This window comes from Barbus barbus (genome assembly GCF_936440315.1).
Source record: "Barbus barbus genome assembly, chromosome: 23".
Lineage (NCBI taxonomy): Eukaryota > Metazoa > Chordata > Actinopteri > Cypriniformes > Cyprinidae > Barbus > Barbus barbus.
In genome coordinates, this window is record NC_136751.1 from 14482072 (window position 1) to 14503538 (window position 21467).

The 21467-nt window shown below is 38.1% G+C and overlaps 1 protein-coding gene across 1 annotated transcript in view; it reads right to left on the reverse strand.

Moving 5' to 3' along the window:
* Positions 1–6974: 6974 nt before the first annotated feature.
* LOC306843166 (ryanodine receptor 1-like) overlaps positions 6975–21467 on the reverse strand; it is a gene marked incomplete at both ends in the record, with an annotated part of 110764 nt that continues 96271 nt past the window's right edge. Inside the window, 23 exons of the mRNA XM_079374465.1 lie at positions 6975–7070; positions 7205–7256; positions 7342–7442; positions 10097–10161; positions 10276–10432; positions 10519–10653; positions 10742–10888; positions 10988–11048; positions 11549–11682; positions 11767–11809; positions 11898–12028; positions 12350–12661; positions 12964–13050; positions 13208–13379; positions 13498–13577; positions 14016–15325; positions 16234–16315; positions 16618–16647; positions 17669–17698; positions 19905–20009; positions 20107–20235; positions 20348–20436; positions 20816–20896. Of these exons, the coding sequence (XP_079230591.1) occupies positions 6975–7070; positions 7205–7256; positions 7342–7442; positions 10097–10161; positions 10276–10432; positions 10519–10653; positions 10742–10888; positions 10988–11048; positions 11549–11682; positions 11767–11809; positions 11898–12028; positions 12350–12661; positions 12964–13050; positions 13208–13379; positions 13498–13577; positions 14016–15325; positions 16234–16315; positions 16618–16647; positions 17669–17698; positions 19905–20009; positions 20107–20235; positions 20348–20436; positions 20816–20896 (3629 nt within the window). The remainder of the gene's footprint in view (positions 7071–7204; positions 7257–7341; positions 7443–10096; positions 10162–10275; positions 10433–10518; positions 10654–10741; positions 10889–10987; positions 11049–11548; positions 11683–11766; positions 11810–11897; positions 12029–12349; positions 12662–12963; positions 13051–13207; positions 13380–13497; positions 13578–14015; positions 15326–16233; positions 16316–16617; positions 16648–17668; positions 17699–19904; positions 20010–20106; positions 20236–20347; positions 20437–20815; positions 20897–21467) is intronic.

Sequence of the window (21467 nt, forward strand, 5' to 3'; positions counted from 1 at the left end):
ACCTGAATAGCAGAACCGGGAGCAAAACCAAGAAAAAAGATATTCTGAATACACAAATGAATCACTAAATACATGAATAATAATGATAAAAAACACCTGCTGAATCTCTGGACTATGAATAGTTCAGAACTCATCTATCAGCGGTGCCTTGCCCTTTCCTGAGATACAGTCAGCAAACAAGCACCAACATGTACAGCCATGGTGTTTGAGGCATTTGTTGTTTCAGGAGCCCTTTGGGAAGGTTTGAGAAAGCCTGGTCCTTCTTTTATTGTTATGTCAGTCAGTTATATAACTGTTTTAATACTATAATGCAGTTATAATGCTCTGAGATAACACACCCCAAAATATGTGAACGTAGAATCGTTTATATGCTGAGGATGAGGTTAGGATCACCTAGCACCACTGAATAATGATATTTACACACATGGTCAGAATTGTTGGTACCCTTGGTAAGTATGATCAAAGAAGGCTGTGAAAATAAATGTGCATTGTTGAATCTTTAGATTTTTTTTTTTTTTTTTTTTTTATCACAAAAATCTAACCTTTCATTGGAGAATAAGAATTTTAAATGGGGGGAAATATCATTATAAAATAAATGTTTTTTCTTAAATACACGTTGGACACAATTATTGGCACTGCTAGAAATTCTTATGAGTATGAGTAAAATATATCTGAAATATACTCCATTGATATTCACAATTTTGAGCAATCCGCCATAACTTCCTGTTTCACAGAAATATAAATAGGAGGGAAAACAAAGCCCAAATTCCCTTAATCATCCATCACAATGAGAAAAAAACAAAGAATATATTTCTGATGTACAGCAAAAGATATTTGAGCTTCACAAATTAGTGAAGTGGCTTTAAGAAAAGAGCTAGAGCAGTGAAAATTCCAATTTCCACCATCAGGGCAATAATTAAGAATTTCCAATCAACAGAAAATGTTACGAAACTTCCTGGAAGAGGATGTGTCTATTGTCCTAATGCACGGTGAGAAGGAGTGTTTGAGTGGCTAAAGACTCTTCAAGGATCACAGCTGGAGAATTGCAGAAAAAGGTTGAGTTTCGGAGTCAGAAATCCTTAAAAAAAATAGTCAAACAGCCCCTACATCATCACATGTTGTTTGGGAGGGCTTCAAGAAAAAAATCAAGACAAGACGTTGCTTTCACCAAAAAACAATCTCCAGCATATCAGACACGACTGGAACTTCAAATGGGACTGGCTTCTATGGTCAGATGTAACTAAAAAATGAGATTTTTAACAGCAAACACTCAAGATGGGTTTGGTGAACACAGGGATAAAAAGTACCCCATGTGCACAATGAAATATACAGGGTCCTTTTAAAAAAATTAGCATATTGTGATAAAGTTCATTATTTTCTGTAATGTACTGATAAACATTAGACTTTCATATATTTTAGATTCATTACAACACAACTGAAGTAGTTCAAGCCTTTTATTGTTTTAATATTGATGATTTTGGCATACAGCTCATGAAAACCCAAAATTCCTATCTCAAAAAATTAGCATATCATGAAAAGGTTCTCTAAACGAGCTATTAACCTAATCATCTGAATCAACTAATTAACTCTAAACACCTGCAAAAGATTCCTGAGGCTTTTAAAAACTCCCAGCCTGGTTCATTACTCAAAACCGCAATCATGGGTAAGACTGCCGACCTGACTGCTGTCCAGAAGGCCATCATTGACACCCTCAAGCAAGAGGGTAAGACACAGAAAGAAATTTCTGAACGAATAGGCTGTTCCCAGAGTGCTGTATCAAGGCACCTCAGTGGGAAGTCTGTGGGAAGGAAAAAGTGTGGCAGAAAACGCAGCACAACGAGAAGAGGTGACCGGACCCTGAGGAAGATTGTGGAGAAGGACCGATTCCAGACCTTGGGGGACCTGCGGAAGCAGTGGACTGAGTCTGGAGTAGAAACATCCAGAGCCACCGTGTACAGGCGTGTGCAGGAAATGGGCTACAGGTGCCGCATTCCCCAGGTCAAGCCACTTTTGAACCAGAAACAGCGGCAGAAGCACCTGACCTGGGCTACAGAGAAGCAGCACTGGACTGTTGCTCAGTGGTCCAAAGTACTTTTTTCGGATGAAAGCAAATTTTGCATGTCATTCGGAAATCAAGGTGCCAGAGTCTGGAGGAAGACTGGGGAGAGGGAAATGCCAAAATGCCTGAAGTCCAGTGTCAAGTACCCACAGTCAGTGATGGTCTGGGGTGCCATGTCAGCTGCTGGTGTTGGTCCACTGTGTTTTATCAAGGGCAGGGTCAATGCAGCTAGCTATCAGGAGATTTTGGAGCACTTCATGCTTCCATCTGCTGAAAAGCTTTATGGAGATGATTTCATTTTTCAGCACGACCTGGCACCTGCTCACAGTGCCAAAACCACTGGTAAATGGTTTACTGACCATGGTATTACTGTGCTCAATTGGCCTGCCAACTCTCCTGACCTGAACCCCATAGAGAATCTGTGGGATATTGTGAAGAGAAAGTTGAGAGACGCAAGACCCAACACTCTGGATGAGCTTAAGGCCGCTATCGAAGCATCCTGGGCCTCCATAACACCTCAGCAGTGCCACAGGCTGATTGCCTCCATGCCACGCCGCATTGAAGCAGTCATTTCTGCAAAAGGATTCCCGACCAAGTATTGAGTGCATAACTGAACATAATTATTTGAAGGTTGACTTTTTTTGTATTAAAAACACTTTTCTTTTATTGGTCGGATGAAATATGCTAATTTTTTTGAGATAGGAATTTTGGGTTTTCATGAGCTGTATGCCAAAATCATCAATATTAAAACAATAAAAGGCTTGAACTACTTCAGTTGTGTTGTAATGAATCTAAAATATATGAAAGTCTAATGTTTATCAGTACATTACAGAAAATAATGAACTTTATCACAATATGCTATTTTTTTTAAAAGGACCTGTATATTTGATGTCGTGGGCCTATATTTCTGCTGGAGGTCCTGGACATCTTGTTTAGTCACATGGCATCATGGATTCTATCAAATGCCAACAGATAAGAAATATCTAATAATCCAAAAAATACAATAATCCAAACACAAACCTTAAAAACAACACAAATATGGGTCACTGAGCACAAAACCAAGCTTCTGCTGGCCATTCCAGTCCTCTGACCTGAACCCTGTAGAAAATGAGTGAGGTGAACTGAAGAGAAGAAGCACCAACATGGAGCTGTGAATCTGAAGGATCTGGAGTGATTCTGGATGAAGGAATGGTCTCTGATATCTTGTCAGGTGTTCTCTAACCTCATCAGGCATTATAGGAGAAAACTCCTGTACTATTTTGGCAAATGAAGGTTTCAAAAAGTATTGAATAAAAGGGTACCATTTATTGTGTCCAATGTGTATTAGAGAAAAACATTTATTTCATAATGATATTTTCCCCCATTTTGAATTCTTATTTTCCAATGAAAAAGTTATTTTTTCAATAAGGATTAACAATGCAGATTTATTTCCACAGCCTTCTTTGATCATATGTACCAAGGGTACCAACAATTCTGACCACGTGTGTATATGATATTAAAAGACGTCAATTTATATTTAGTGTATTGTGGTATAATTACGGTGACAGAGAGAGCTCAACGCGCTGCAAATAGATAAAACACTTGCAAATAAAGAAAACAACTTCCTCAATTTGACAACACACATGCTGCAAATGCTCACAACACAACCAAAAAAAAAAGAAACGAACTGCAGATAGAAAAAACGCCTGCAAATTAAGAAAACAACTTCCTCAATTTGACAACACACACGCTGCAAATGCTCACAACACAACCAAAAAAAAGAAACGCACTGCAAATAAAATGTATTTGTTTGTGTTGTGAGCATTTGCACCGCCTGCTGTCAAACTGATGAAGATGTTTTCTTGATTTGCTGGTGCTTTGTCTATTTGCATGTTTTCTGAAGTTGGAGCTCTCTCGGCCACTGTATATAATAGTACACCTAAGAAATATCACATGAATGAGAATGCTGTTGTTTCAAATATCATCATGACTGTGATATATCAACAAGATATTTCTTTTTATTCAGCAGTTCAATAAACATGTTAATACTGATTAACCAACATTTTAGGTACACTGTCGCCAATAACTTTGTTTTTCAAACAAAGCCACAGAATAATTATTTACCGTCACTCCGAGCGACAGTGGTGTGTCGGGGATTCATTCCTGAATGAATCAGTGTTTTTGAACAAACTGGTTGAGTATGATTCAATGACTCAGTCATAAAGACAGTCACTTGATTTGTTTCTGAAAGAAATAGTATGTTTGAATGAACCACTTGAGTAAATGATTCAATGACTCTCTTATAAACATGGCCACTTTATTTATTTCTTGAATGAATCAGTGTGGCGGTTGATTGTCACTTGCTGAATTCATAACCGCACACTAGTATACTACTACTATTCCTGTCATACAGAGACATCATTATAAAAATATGAGTAGTATGCTAGTATATTGTTCTGAATTCAGCAACTTATTTTGTTCCAGTGCGTTTAACACAAATCGGTTGAGTGAATTATTCAATGACTCACTTATAAACACAGGTCGCTGGATTTCTTTCTGAAAATATCAGTGCGTTTGAATCAATTGGTTTAATGATTCAGTGACTCATTCATGAAGACTACCAACTGGTGTAATACTACTATACGAAAGTGAAAATGATGGTAACCCATACTCGGAATTTGTGCATTTAACCCATCCTAAGTGCACACACACAGCTGTGAACACACACACACACCGTGGACACACACCCGGAGCAGTGGGCAGCCAATGCTGCGGCGCCCGGGGAGCAGTTGGGGGTTCGGTGCCTTGCTCAAGGCGGATAGAGCACTGTACATTCACTCCCCCCACCTACAATTCCTGCCGGACCTGAGACTCTAACTCGCAACTTTTGGGTTACGAGTCCGACTCTCTAACCATTAGGCCACGACTTCCCCTATGAAACCATATAATTCTGTAAAATGCCTGTACATTTTCATATTTACAATGAATACGTGTTAATTACACGGTAGATGATACAATTAATGAAGACATGTAGGCTATTATAGAGTAAAGGACATTGAACACTGACTCCGAAATGTTTGCACGTTAAAAAATAAATACGACCTCACATTGTCGATCCCGTTTACACACTGCCTTCGAAACTTGTCTGTCATAAAAAAATTGGATCAGGTTTGATTTTCTGCATTTTTGCATCCGTAGCAAGTAATTTGACAGGAAAGGATGATGAATACGAAAAAATGCATACAAAAATGTTGGACTCAGTGTGCAAGGACCTTAAGGCTTACTGTATAAGAACCTACAGACACAAATCGAGCACAAAAGACAGACAGCAATGCTCTTAAAATATTGGAATCTGTTTAATGTGCATTGAAACACAGGATTCCGCCTGATACACAGTCAGATCCAGAGAAAAAAGTTGATTTCTTCCCTCTGTGGGCTCTCAGAGCAAAACACACCAAAAGACCTGAACACACGCTCTTAATGTGCTGTCACAACATGTCAGCAGAACGCACAAGGTGGAACATGCAGATGTGAGTTTGTTTCAGTCACTTGGAGACGTCTGATGCACAAATATCAGAGACCTACGACTACATACTTCACTTATATTCAACAAAAATAAAGTAAGATTTCGCCAACAAGAATAAAAATCTAAAAGGCAAAAACACATTGTCTTTGTTACGTCTATGTTACTAAATTCTGGCCTATATTCTACCCCAAAAAGCTACATAATACATACTCACTTGTGACATAATGTGTTCAGTGTCTTAATTATTTAGAGCTACAAAAAAAATATATCATCTATGTATTTAAGTGAATAAAGTAAGTTGCAGTCTTGCTATCTGAATGGCACAGCATAGTTCACGTTAAGGCCTTAAATGACAGTATAGCAACATAAATAATACTGTGAATATAGTCATGATAGTACTTCTTTCCCATAATCAGAGTAAAAGGACATCGTCTTGTGAATCTAGAGAGGAGGTTTTTTTAACCATATGAATGACCCGCAAACTCTCCACCTCTCTATATTTGTAATACAGCATTGTGTAGCAGGACTCCATGGAAGTGTGTGCTTGGCATGGATACAGCGTCCCATTATAAGACTCTGGAGTGCAAAACAGGTTGTTTCACATTTTTACAAAGTTACAACTTCTCATGAGACCATTTGTAATTCTCTGAAACTTGAAACAGAGGTGGGAGAGAAATATCGGGGTTGTAATACTTTCCTCTCGAGAATAAAATGGTATTAAGATATTTCGGTTGCACGCCATTCTCACATTCGCTCGATGCGCCAGGGAAAAAGCCTGGCTTGATATTTGTCAAAATGCTCTATATACAAGACAGAGAGCAGGATGCTACCACTCATATGGCTATATTTCTGTGGTATACGTGAATAAATAAACATAAACAAAGCTTTATTTATATACGCTAAAATTAAAAGACAGCTACTCTACACATAAAAAGATCACTACAGACTATCAATAAAATCATACTTAAATCCTCACTATACTGTTAAGATTCAACATTAGGCACTGAAATTTTTTAGACTGATAGTGACAGAAAAAACAGAGAGGAAAGGAAGGCTTTGTTTAGGGGTGTTTGTTCATTTTGGCTTGATGTGATTTAAAAAGTCCTTAGTGGATAGGTAAAGGCCATGTAGTGTGTATATACAGTTTAAAAAACTTTCTTTTGATGCTCAATCTCATTTCTTTTTCTCTCTCGTTTAGTCAAACAGGGAAATCAAAGGTTTTAAGTATTATGAGTGAGTTTGTGTGGTCTGTGTGATGTGTTGGCTGAAGATGAGGGTTGTGAGAGTCAAATCAAGGCTGCAGTCGGTCATTTATCTCTTGTTCCCTTCTTTTGGCTATTTTTCACAATTCCCTCTTTGACCCTCATTCCTGAAATGATGCCACAAACACACACTTTCAAGGCTGTAGAATTAGCCAAGTTGATCTTCATACTGCTTCCTGAAACAGTCACCAGCTGGGTAGAAGTCCCAGCATCGCTCCTGGTACATTTTCCATACATAGGACTCCTAGAAAGAGAGAGAAATCAAATTAATACACTGAATTAATCATATAATAATCTACCCTTTTAGATGCAACGTTTTGTATTTGTTTGTTTCAGAAAGACATTTTTGGACAGTGATGAGAATAAAACAACATTGACCTGTCCTGTGTGCTCCGTTTCGTCTTTATTGATTAAATACATCAGGAAGAACCTACATGGCAGAAGAAAAACACATGGTTTCAAAATAAGGAACCGAATATTAGCTCTTGTTGTTTCTGAATAAACAAAACACTTACATGTAGTTGGCTAAATTGTGCTCCTCCATCGTATGCGTCTCGAAGCCATGCGGAGTCGAGTCAAAGTAGTCGCTTCCAATTCCACAAATGAAACACTTAGTCTTTGAAAAAACAAAATAAAACAAAAAGATCTTAATTTTAAAACCACAATCCATAATGCAAGACAAGAGACATATTTCATTCTCAGTAGTTGCCACAAGGGAGGCTATTGCACACATTAGCAAAAACATCTTCTACAGTCAGTTTTCTCCTTTAACGTCAAACACTGTCATAGTGAAGCAACAGTTTGAAAAGAATCTCGCTGAGAATCTTGCATCAGAACATGCCTATTTCCTTACTATATTGTAGCCGAAAAACAGTATGTGAAATGAATAGTATGTCCAAATTTGTAGTATTCATAAAACAATAGGCGAAGATGACCTACTACTTTCGCAGGGATTCTGAAGTGTGCATCCAGTGGACACTTTACTACCCATGAGGCAACAAGAGAGAATTTGTGAATGACAGTGAAGTCACATGATAATGAGCTGACTAATTATGATTATTCTGGTCACAAAGTAGGGTGGCCCAGTAGTGAACAACACTACAAAATCTCCACAACGCAATGCATAGGTTTAATTTTGTTGGGTTGTGGTAATTTTATTGTGTTGTGTCTTGTTTTCGCTGTGTTGTGACTTGTTTCCGTTGTGTTGTGCTAATTTTGTTGTGTTGTGACTTGTTTCCGTTGTGTTGTGCTAATTTCGTTGTGTTGCGAAGTGTTTCTGTTGTATTGTGCTAATTTCGTTGTGTTGCAACTTGTTTCCGTTGTGTTTTGCTAATTTTGTTTTGTTGTGGCTTGTTTCCATTGTGTTGTGCTAATTTTGCTTTGTTGTGGCTTGTTTACGCTGTGTTGTTCTAATTTTGTTGTGTTGTGGCTTGTTTCCGTTGTGTTGTGCTAATTTTGCTTTGTTGTGGCTGTGTGTTACGCTGTGTTGTTCTAATTTTGTTGTGTTGCAGCTTGTTTACATTGTGTTGTGCTAATTTCGTTGTGATGCGACTTGTTTCCGTTGTGTTATGCTAATTTAGTTTTGTTGTGGGTTTTTTTTATACTATATTGTTCTAATTTTGTTGTGTTGCGGCTTGTTTCTATTGTGTTGTGCTAATTTCGTTGTGTTACAACTTGTTTACTTTGTGTTGTGTTAATTTCATTGTGTTGCGGCTTGTTTCCGTTGTGTTGCGCTAATTTTGTTGTGTTGTGGTTTGTTTCCGTTGTGCTAATTTCGTTTTGTTGTGGCTTGTTTCCATTGTGTTGTGCTAATTTCGTTGTGTTACGACTTGTTTACTTTGTGTTGTGCTAATTTCATTGTGTTGCGGCTTGTTTCCGTTGTGTTGCGCTAATTTTGTTGTGTTGTGGTTTGTTTCCGTTGTGCTAATTTCGTTTTGTTGTGGCTTGTTTCCATTGTGTTGTGCTAATTTCGTTATGTTACGACTTGTTTACTTTGTGTTGCGCTAATTTTGTTGTGTTGTGGTTTGTTTCCATTGTGTTGTACTAATTTCGTTTTGTTGTGGCTTGTTTCCGTTGTGTTGTTCTAATTTTGATGTGTTGGAGCTTGTTTTCGTTGTTTTGTGCTAATTTTGTTGTGTTGTGGCTTGTTTCCATTGTGTTGTGGCTTTTTTCTGTTGTGTTCTGCTAATTTCGTTGTGTTGCGACTTCTTTCCATTGTGTTGCGCTAATTTTGTTGTGTTTCGACTTGTTTCCGTTGTGTTGCGCTAATTTCGTTGTGTTGCGACTTGTTTCCGTTGTGTTGTGCTAATTTTGTTGTGTTTTGACTTGTTTCCGTTGTGTTGCGCTAATTTTGTTTTGTTGCGGCTTGTTTCTGTTGTGTTGTGGCTTGTTTTGGTTGTATTGTTCTAATTTTGTTGTGTTGGAGCTTGTTTTCGTCGTTTTTTACTAATTTCATTGTGGAGATTTTGTTATATTGTGCACTACTGGGCCACCGTAAAAAAGTGCCCATTCAGCAACAAGACTTACTGATCTACACATAATCCACCAATCATAGTTTGTATCGTTTCTACACTGAGGTTTATTAATGTCAGTGCAACAGAGTCATACTTCACAGAGCATACTTCAGTTAAGTATTAAAGGAATAGTGTTATGGACTCATATTTTGGCCAGAAGTGACAGTTCAAAGTTAAATACCTTAATGATGGATTTATTTTTTACAAACACACAGCTTTTCACTTCACAATACATTAATTGATGCACTGGAGTTATGTGGAATACTTGCGGATTATTGTGACATTTTTATAACCTTTTTAAACTCATTATGATGGCACCCATTCACTGCAGAGGATCGATTATTTACAAGTGCTAAATGCTAAATTTCTCCAAAACCGTTCTAATAAAGAAACAAACTCATCTACATCTTGAATGGCTTGCATTTGGGGAAGTTGTGGCAGGAGGTCACAGGAATTGTAGGAGGGGGGAGTGAATGTACAGCGCTCTCTCCACTCTCAATACCACGACTGAGGTGCCCTTGAGCAAGGCACCGAACCCCAACTGCACCCCGGGCGCTGCAGCATAAACGGCTGCCCACTGCTGTGTGCTCACGGTGTGTGTGTGTGTTCACTTTGGATGGTTTAAATGCAGAGCACAAATTTCGAGTATGGGTAACCATACTTGGCCACATCACGTCATTTTCATCAAATTGTCAATTGCAGGTAAACCATTCCTTTATGTATTAAAATAATAATAATAATAATAAAAAAATTGTACCTCCATGTCCTCTCGGACCTGCTCCTGCTGATCTCTCAGCTCACCAAAGGCATCAATGATCAGACCTGCACAAAACACAAACATTATTTCATAACGTTATGGCCAATTTTTTTAAACATTAAATTTACAAAGTATTAAATTGTCCACAGTGTCTAAATTTCTCTAAAAATGTTCCTCACCTTGAATGATGGCCAGCAGGATGACAATGACAAAAAAGAAGAAGGTGATATCAAAGACCACACGATAAAGTTCATACTCGTCTCCGGCTGGATCCTCGATCTCATCTCCTATACCCCCACCAGCTCGCACACCCACGTACATGTGGAACAGATAACACTGAGAGAGAAGACATGATTACAGTCAGGCATGAAATGTTAAAGTGTAATTGAAGCAAATGTAGATATGTGTGGAGAAACACTTACAGTCATCATGTCGTCACACTTCATATCCGGTTCGTCTTCATCCTCACTCATGTTGTAGAACTTCCGGAAGAAATTGAAGGCCACCACGGTGTAGAGGTAGACCACCACAGCCAGCAGACCCACCGTCATCAACAGCTAAACCACAGTCACCAGATTAACATTTACATCTGGAAGAGACTTCTATAAAATCTCAGTCAAATATGATGTTATCTGAGAGCTGTACCTGTTTGCCATTGTGAGTTACAGAGGACAGGATGGTGCGCAGGGTTTTGACACCCATAGCGATGTCCAGCAGATGACAGGCAAAGAAAAAGTTGTTGTAGTGGCCAAGCAGTGACATGACCATATACCAAACCAGATACAGGAATGTCTAAGAGCAAAACAGAATCCAAATGAATGATCATTGCTATAAATATCCTCATCTAACTGAAACAACTTAGGAAAAAGTGTTGTGTTTACTGAAACTCACATTATCAGTGAACACCACTCCAAATTTCCAGATTTGGTATTTGATGTCAATAGATGTCAACCTGTCGATTCAAAACATTTTATAATGAGAAACAGAATCTCCATCCATGTTATTACATCATGTTTCAGAGCAGTGAAGAGAGTGTCTGAATCTCACACAAATGGCTCTTATGAATAGGTTCATTTTAGTGAATCCAAAAAATTAGATTGACCAGAGTAGTTCAACTCCCAAACAAATGACTCTTTTGAGCCCTTTTTCAGTGATTTGAAAATAAAGAGTAGTACATTTCCTAAACATTTTTTAATGAGCTGTTGTGAACTGTAACTGTAGTGAATCATGCATTTAGTTTACAACTTTCTTTCTTCATCATTTGGCTACTAAATTTCACTTTCCAAATATCCCTGCTTCAAAACCATCAATGGAACAGTTGAGCAATTGGATTCGCTAGAGCAGTCCCCATCTCTACCTAATGGCATATTTGGTATTGAATAATTTTTGCTACTTGTATTGGCTGTTGACATTTTGGTGAGACTTGTGAGTGTGTTTTGTATCTTTCTATACCATGTGAACATTGCAGGATCGATCTGAGGCTTCTTCTCGTGTGTCAATGCACTGACATCAAGGGATGCTAGATCCATGCCGAGCAGCTCAGCGATTCTTTCTCTCCCGTAGATATCGCCATACTTCTCTAGGACCTACAACACAGATACACCGTTGACACGCTCAGGCACCAACACCTCTCAATACATCTAAACACACAAGTATAGTATGCTCCTGACCTTTCTCTTCACAAATTTGTCCCAGTAGTTGTTTGGGAAAGACCTGAGTGGAGAATAAAAGGGAATGCCATTACAGATCGCATAGTCTTCACAGGGATACTTGCTTAATAATAATAATGTAGTAGTATTACGGTGTATTGAGGACAAGTCTGTCCCACTGGCCCTTGATGTCATCATCTTCTGGTTGTTCAGTTACATACAGACCATCAAACTCCAGTTTACGGGCCAGTTCCTTCTCTCTCTTAAAGATGACCAAAGGAACCTAGACATATGTGAAAACGTTAGCAGCTCACACTAGCTTAAACAAAGGAAAATAAATATTTCCCTCCAAAATTATTAAATAATTTATTCAATGCACAACTGAAGGCTTCAGAAGAATATAGAGTATAGTGTACAAGTTGTATGGACTACATTTATGACACTTTATGGTACTTTTTGGTCCTTTCAGTGGTCATTTTATGCTTTCATTGTTTGGAAAAGCATTGACACTCTACTAAATATTTCTTCACGTTTCACAGAAGAAAGTAAGTCATACAGGTTTGAAATTACATGAGAGTTAGTAAATGATAACAGAACTCCTGACCTTCAGACAGTTGTAGCCAATGATACATAGGAAGGAAATGATGGTGTGTAAGATAGAGAAGAAGGACAAAGCAGGCTGCATATATCCAGTGCTCTCCTCCAGGAAGAAGTGGACAAACCCTTCTTCCTCATCTTCCTCTCCATTCTCCTCCATTCCAGAACCTTCATCTTCTCCAGCAGAGCCCTCAAAGATCCCGGAGCCCTCAAACACACCAGAGCCTTCAAACACAGCAGAGCCCTCAAATACACCAGAACCCTCAAACATAGCCGAACCCTCAAACTCCTCCTCTTCTCCAGGTGGGCTGTCAGATACCTAGGGAGGAATAGCTAGCTTCAGGCAAATTTGTTCTTGAAACAAATTACAGCGAATCACATGGCTGTAAAGTATTTTATTGAAGGGGTTCAATTGATTTATTTATGTTTTTGTTGTTAAACTGTGATTAAACCCCTCATTGACCAGTCTTTAGAATGCATAATAAATCAAGTGAATGTGAAAAAACAGCATGTTAACTAAAAATGCAAAATAAATAAATAAAATATTCACAGACCACCCTTGTGGCCCTGTGGGCCTCCCAAGACTTCAGTTTGAAAAGCCCTGTTTTATTATCACGTCACCTTGTAGAAAAGCAGAATGAAGTTGAGTGCAAAGGCGATGAAGAGAGCCAGGAAGCGCAGGTTGTAGAAATTGCGAGACAGATAATTCTAGAAGAGAAAGTGGTTTACCTTTTATATGCAGTCAGAATCAAAAGTAATGAATGAAAAATATTAATCATATAATGTGATTGAATTAAACATGAATCAATATACATTCATTCTACATGACTGTGAAAGATGTATATAGATAAAGAACTGTAATTACCATGAACTTGATTCTTTGGACTTCAAGTTCATTCCAGAGTTCAAAGCCCTCTTCCTCTTGCTTCTTGCCTTTCTTTGCTTTAGCCTTTGCTTTTTTCTCCTCTTGCTCTTCATCTGGTTTTTCCTCTGGCTCAGGTTCTGCCTCCTTCTCGGACTTTTCTCCATTTTCAGCACTTTGATGGACAGAAGGATAAGTCAAAGCAACAACAGCACAATTTTTATATTGTAATGAATATGACTTCACAACATTCACCAATGGAAGTCATTGATAATTTGATTTCCATTACTTACTCTGCTTTTTCAGGTTCAGGGGCTGCTTCTTCCTCTACTTTCTCCTCTTCTACTGCTTCTCCCTCTCCTTCTTCAACCACCTGAAATACCAACAGGAGAAGAATATGTAGACTAAGAGATGATGAGTCTACAAAGCAAGAAGCAGCATTATATTTTACAAACCGAATGAGAACAATGTGGAAACGTGGTGATGAACAATCCACATGCTGGATGTTCACTCTTAATGTGCAGTCACATTAGTACAATTCGGGCAAAATTTCACAGGTTAAAAAGTTCCATAATCTATTGTCAACAGTGTTGTGATGTACGTATGAAGCACCACTCACACAGAAGTCACAGATATCCATGCGATCAACTTATAACCATTGGGAAACTGTAGGGAAATATTTCACCCTCCTGACTGAGTCATTCCTGACTAATTCCTACTAAAATGACCGGATTTCGCCTGTGAAAATTCACAGAACAAAGATAACTGTGACTGCATCTTTAGAGTACAACTGCACAACTCTTTTTCTCACCAGCTTCCTCTTCAGGAGTGGGCTGCCTTCTGGAGTTGGAGGCTCTTCTGGCTCAGTTTCTCCCATATCTCCTAAACCGCTGTGAGGACCAAAACCAGGTCTTCCACCATCATCCTCTTCTCCTTCTTCTGCTTCCTCTTCTCCTCCACCTGTTCCCTCTTCTCCCTCACCAGATCCACCTGATTCTTGTACTTTTCTTGCTCCTGGCTCAGGTGGAAGATCACCGTGCACCTCATCTTGAGTTGGGTCAGGCATGTTAGTCAGAATCTCTGTCAATGTCATCTTCTTAGCTCCCTCCACCAGACCTCCTCCGAAGAGAGTGTTCCAGATGAGCATGAAGAAACCTCTGCAGACGCTGTAGATGAAGTGCAGGATGCCAAAGAGGACAGTATAGAGGAACATGACCAGACCAACAATCATGTCCTTTATGGTCATTTTCCTGATTTTGCGGTAACGGCGCCTGAGATTGCGGAAAGAGAAGAGGCTAATGAAGTTCATTACGCTCTTGATGAAGTCTACAAAGGCTGAGCTGGATTCAGGTGGTGCTGCTTCTCCATTACCTTCTTCTCCTTCTCCCTCTCCATTTCCACCACCACTGCTCTCCTCCTCATTTTCTTCATCCTCATCTTCAATCACCTCCTCTTCCTGCTCTGAGATCTGTGAGGCAATGTTCATCTCAAAGATGGTGTCCTCGCAGAAGTTCACAAAGAGCTCCATCTTCTCAGACTCACCACCCTCATTGACGACATCAAAGATGAACTGCCGCTTTGACTCTCTGACCTGAGGCATCTCCCACTGGTTGCGGTTGGCCTCGCTGATTTCAAAGTAGATGCGTTCTATCCTCTTGCTGGCTCCCATGATCTCGATACGGCCCAGGAAGGGTCGGAAGTAGTTGAGCACACTCTCAGCTTGCTCCAAAAAGTTCTGCAAGCGAGTGTCATGAGGAACATGCTCAGACAGGTTGGTGAGTAGCACAGCAATGTTGAAGCCGATGTCTTTGGCTGGCTCTTGGAAGCGATCAGCAAACTCCTCAAAATTGATCATCTCGTTCTCATCGGCTTCAGAGCAAGACAGCAGGAACTGGATCTCAGATGGAGTGTACTGCTTCTGACTGTCCATAGCCTTGGAGAAGTCTTTCTTGGAGATAAGGCCACGAGGGTCTGTCACATAGTCACGGAAGGCATCCGATGCCACAATGTCCTTCAGTTTGAGGAACATGTCGAAGAACTTGAGAATCATCTCTACGTTGCTGGATGACTCAACCAGCATGTCAACCATCTGGCGAGCGATTGTGCCATTCACAATGTTACCTGTAATAAAACAAGAAAAAATAGGCTATAGATCGTGATTTAAAGGATTAGTTCACTTCCAGATTACATATAATATTTCTTGACAATTTACTCACCCTCATGTCATCAAAGATATTTTTGAGGAAAACATTCCAGGATTTTTCTCCATATAGTGAACTTCAATGGAGGCCAACGGGTTGAAGGTACAAATTGCAGTTTTAATGCAGCTTCAAAGGGCTCTACATGATCCCACCCAAATTGATATACTTTTAACCACAAATGCTTGTCTTGCACTCGCTCTGAGATGTGCGTCCATGACTTCACGCATTACGTAATCATGTTGGAAAGGTGACGCACGGTTAGTTCTTCGTCTGTGTACTTTGGTTCAAAAAGGTATGGTAGGGTGAAAAACTCCATCTCATTTTCTCCTTCAACTTCAAAATCGTCTGACATCGTCCGTTTTACCTTTTTTTGTAAAGGACATTTGACTTTCTTTGCATATTCGCTTTGTAAACACTGGGTTGGTACTTCTGCCTACGTCACAAGTGACCTTTCCAATGTGACAAGATGAGCATTTGTGGTGAAAAGGTATATAGTGTTTTTTTTTCTTTTTTGAAAATGACCGTGAGTTCCGCTAGATAAGACCCTTAATTCCACGATTGGGATCGCGTAGAGCCCTTTGAAGCTGCATTGAAACTGCAATTTGGACCTTCAACCCATTGGCCACCATTGAAGTCCACTGTATGGAGAAAAATCCTGGAATGTTTTCCTCAAAAACCTTAATTTATTTTCGACTGAAGAAAGAAAGACGTGAACTTCTTGTATGACATGGGGGTGAGTAAATTATTAGGAATTTATTCTGGAAGTTAACTAATCCTTTAAGTGGATTTAGAGATTAAAGTTAAATTTGATGGACAGATATTTCATACCCTCTAATAGAGAGAGAAGCATCACCACCATCTCCTTCTGCAGATCCAGAAGCTCCTTCAACAGACCAATCTGGCTGGAGTCCTGTTTCACACAACCAGATTCAGACACACAACAAAATAAAATAAAAGAATGTTATCCAAAAAATGTCTCAAACTCTCACTGATAGAGAGCATAAAAGGACCTTTCAGTTCACATATATTGCTGGTTCTCCATAGTTTTTAATATGATATGCAGCATGGAACCATGAAAAGAGGTTTACTGAGAACACCAAGTATCCTGATCAGGCTAAATTTGATTTTAGTGGCAGAACTAAAATCTTTATTTTGGGGGGTTGGTGTGGGAGATGGCACTATTGGGACAAATTTCACCTACTCTCAGCTTACCTCAGAATGTGTTCTACTCCAGAAATGATCCTGGGTTTGCGTTTATAAACAAACACAAACATAGCATCACATACTGTAACCTAACATCTAACACAGGGACATTTAAAGACGGATATGAAGATAAAACAGCCAGAAGCAGATGTCAGCTCCTGGCATAGATGAGGGCTGTCATATTTTTTTATGATATTGTATCTGCAAGATAATGCCATAAAGTGGCATAATATGTAATTCCTATTATTAACAATAAATAACTAGGTTTTTTTGCAAGCACATTTTATATGTGCCTAGCTAATGGTCTAAAGCATATGAAGGAATGCCAGCAGACACAAAGTCTTTCATACAGAACAATATCACACACACCTGAAAACACAGTATACACACTAACATGTTTAACAACAAAAGAGCACAAAGGCCTGCACATCCACATTAAGAAAGATTAGATGAATCTCACAAAACTGCAAAACCAAAAGCAAGAAAAAATGAAATGGTATATTGCTTCAAAGACACAAATTTAAATTATATTCATAGATTCATAATACAGTGTTACAATTAATATCATTTGGTTTAGGCTAAATGTAATTGAAAAAATACACATACACAATGAAAATAAAACATATATAAAATTATTTCATACTTTTAAAATGTGACCCAGATGTGATCTTGACAGGTTTTGTGAGATTTACGCAGTATTGTACAGATTTTCTTGAGACATATTGTATGTTTTTGAAAAGAGTAACAGTGCAGGTCGAGGGAAATAAATTTCCTCTACAAGTGAGCAACAGCAGGAACATAGCATAGTGACACCTCCCTCAGCTCCAGTATATCAAAATAAACCCAACAAGGTTAAGACTGCTTTCAGAAATTCAACACTGATACAGTGGGGACAGAAGGAATGTACATGACAAAAAATGCAAGTGAAAACACTTGCAGAAAACGTGCCGACACATAAGCAATACAACGGAAACAGGAAGCAAAGAAGAAACTGTTCTGTGTACTGTACACGGGTGTAGAAAGCAGTGCGTAAGATGGAAGCAAAAACAAAGATCCTTACGCCATTTCGGAGTCCAGGGTCAGGGTGCATCTGGCAGGGTTACACATCAGAATAAAAATGTTACCCATCAACATTTTTAATACATTTTTGTATTGATTTTGTATCTCCCACTCTCTTACATTCAGTCAATTCCTTTTAAATACATTCACTAATTCCATTTTTTTTTGCATGTCTGTTTTTTATAATCTCTCACTTCTAGTTATGCAGAACCAAGGCAAAGCTGTTTTCTATTCAAATTAAGTAAGGTTAGTTGAAAAATAATCTCATTACAGTTAAGTTGGCCTTTTGTAGGCATCACCTATAATATAAAACACAACCGTGTCAATTTGTCTTTTAAAAACCAACTTCAATAGGTGGGCACTGATCTTTCGACAGACTGGAGACAAGTAAATCAGCCATATTCACATTTTTGAAGCGTTTTTTTGAAGCATTTTTGAGAGAGTGGGAGAGATTCTCAATTTTAAGAAATACAAAAATGCAGTACACAGGTACCAGATGTGTAACACACAGAACAAAATCAAACAACACAACAAAGAGGTTAAGAGAAACAAGGCATGATTAAAGATTACTAGAGCATCAACATTCACGTCACACTGTGAACATGTTCCACATTCATGGATTAGTGGCGATACTGGACTAAACATTTATATAATAGAATAACAACAGTGTGAAATGCAATCCATTCAATAATCCACTATAAAAAAGTTTGGAAATAGTGATCAACCAATTAACCGATAAATACCACAATCAGACAAATTCTACTCTATTTAAACCGCAATTAAAATCTTAGGGCGTATTCACACCAGGAAAGTCCGCTAGTTCACTTGTTTCGTCCGGACCAAATACAATGCTGACTTTTTTTATTTGGTGCGGTTCGCTTTCGCACTGCCCTTTTTGCAAGTGAACCAGAAATTGTAAACAAAACCACACGTGTGCTTAAGCTCATCCATTCATTGGTTCATCATCCATTATCTGAACCCATATCATTTGCCAAACCATGTTATTTTTAATTTGCTTCAAGAAATAAAAGATGACTTGGATCCCTCAGCTAGGAGAAGTCAAGCAATTCCAGGTCTATGAAAACTTCTTGCAACCGTTTATTTTTTTGGCCTCCGGTTCTTTTCAACATATTGTGGCTTCTTTATTTTTTTATTCTTTATTTGCGACTATGCTTGGTATATTGTGTTGGTCGATATGTAAATGAGATGTTACATGTGTGTTCTTCAAATTGTGCATTTGTTAGTAAATCACCTGCAGAAATTTCAACACCCATCAGAGAATTGCGCTCTCACGCTAATTTGCCCTGTTTAGTAAAAGTGGCCCCGAGTCTCCTTATATGTTTTAATACTCCAATATTCCATAAGGTTTCTTCTATATCTATAATTTATGATATAAACGGGTACAAACTGACTCAGGGAGTTAATAACCACAGTCAACACCAAATTAGTAAATGGATCAGTAACTTATTAAAAAAAGTATTAAATAAAACAGATTTTAATAAATGAATTAATTAGACTATGCACAGTAAAAACTAAACATTAGTACTGAGAAAAAACTGCAACCTCCAAAACTTCATTAGTCTACTCTGATCATATTTATATAGAATATATAAGTATGTACATGTATGACATGCATTTTGACTTCTATTCTGTTGCACAAATTATAAGCTCAATGCAACTCAAACACTATAAAAATGAACATTTGGAACATCTGAGAAAAGCTTTCAACTGATTTAACAACCGAATATTCCTGCTCTTTACATTTTTATGCATTTAGCAGACGCTTTTATCCAAAGCGACTTATATTGCATTCAAGTTACAGTTTTTTACATTTGATCAGCTCTTGCTTTCCCTGAGAATCGAACCCATGACCTTGGCGTTGCTAGCGCCATGCTCTACTATTTGAGCTACAGGAAAGCTCTCAGTTTTTCACTGCTCTTAAAAACACTTTCACAAACAATTTTTGCAGCAATACTTAATAAATAAATAATGCATTTTTTTTCTCTGATTTCCTCTGTGTAAAGCTGGTGAAATTAGGTTTTGATTTTAGATTAGGCAAAACTCAATGACAAGTATTTTAATGTCACAATAAGCCAACATACAGATGATACTGATTCAGTGTTGACGGAACCTTTCCAGGAAATATCCGGGGTCTTCTAGATGCGATAAATTTGATCAATATAATAAGATTTATCAGTCACGTTAGGGGTGTGTGTGCGCTCAACGTGTGTTCCTACCTGTGCTAGCTTCATCATCATGTGTGCGAACACGTGCAAGAAGCCCACCACGGCATCCCACAATCTGCTGTGAGCCAGAGACTGCTGATTACCAGTGCAAGGCCCCTATGGTGAAGAAACAAACAAAAAACTAAAACTATGTTAAAGATGGACATTTGCAAGTTTGAAAGAGCTTGACTGCATATAGCGGTGATGTCAGTACCTGGATATACTCTGTCAGGCTGTTGAAAACCTGTTTAGCAACCGTCATTGCCTTAGAAAAGTTTCTCTTGCCTGGTTCATCAATGATATCCTTCCCGGAGTAATACCAGTAGAAGTCACTGATAGACTCCTGAGACAGAAAAGAAGACAATATTCCTTCAAATGCAATGACACATTTTTAAGTGTCCAAATACTTTTGGTGCTAGTATATGTAGAGGAAGACAGGCGAGATGAAGCTATACCTGCAGTCTGAGCAGATAGTCGACAGTGCAGATGATGATGTTGATCGTTGTTGTGCTGCCTGTCTGTGTACGCAGATAGTTCTGGAAATCTGGAGAAAGATGGTCATGCAAAACCAGCTGCTCTTTTAAATAATTAGGTATTTCACACATTTTCACTACCAGCTTGGGATCAGTCAGATTTTTCATGCTTTTGAAAGAAGTCACTGTGCTTACCAAGGCTGCATTTATTTGATCAAAAATATGTTTTTAAAAGTGTTTTTACTGTTAATTTTGATCAATTTAATCTGTTCTTGGTGAATCAAAGTTAAATTGCTACAGTGTATATGTAGTGTACATGTAAAGGCAAGGGGTAAAGGCAAAATTTGAACTGAAATGTTCATGTTTTTGGAACACGTCTTTTTATGATTTCATGATTTTCTCTTCAAACAAAGTATTGAGAAGAATTAGTCTACATCTCAGGAAGCTCACCGTTGTTGTGGCCTTCACAGAGCAGCTGCAGGAAGCGGAAAATGTCGCAAGTGAATTCATCATCCGCCATCACTTTCTCTTCTAAACAGGGACACACACAAACACACAGCATGAATGTGCGAGAAGAACTCCTGAACAGCGCTTTACTGTATGAGATTTTCTTTTTCTTTTCTTTTTTATATTAAAGCGATAGTTAACCCAAAAATAAAACTCTTGTCATTGTTTACTTCCCTTGTATTATTTTAAACCGATATGCTATTTTCCATGCAATCTGAGTTCCGGAAGAAGGGAAGTTTTGAATTTATTTGAAAAAAAAAAAAAAAAAAAAATATATATATATATATATATATATATATATATATATATATATATATATATAATATATATATATATATATATATATATAATACCCCTAGTGAAAAATAAATATTTTAAAATAAATTTGAAATACGTTCATTTCATGCTAAGCATACTACACATACTTCATCATATGTATTGTGTACTTAATAAAATACCCTGCAATTGTACTTTCAGTAGGCTAAACTGGTATACCTAAAGTCTGCTAAACTGGAAAAACTAATTTAATGCACTTTAATTGTGCAGAAGTAGTGCTGAAGTCCAGCTAAAGATATGCTGAAGTATATTTGATTGT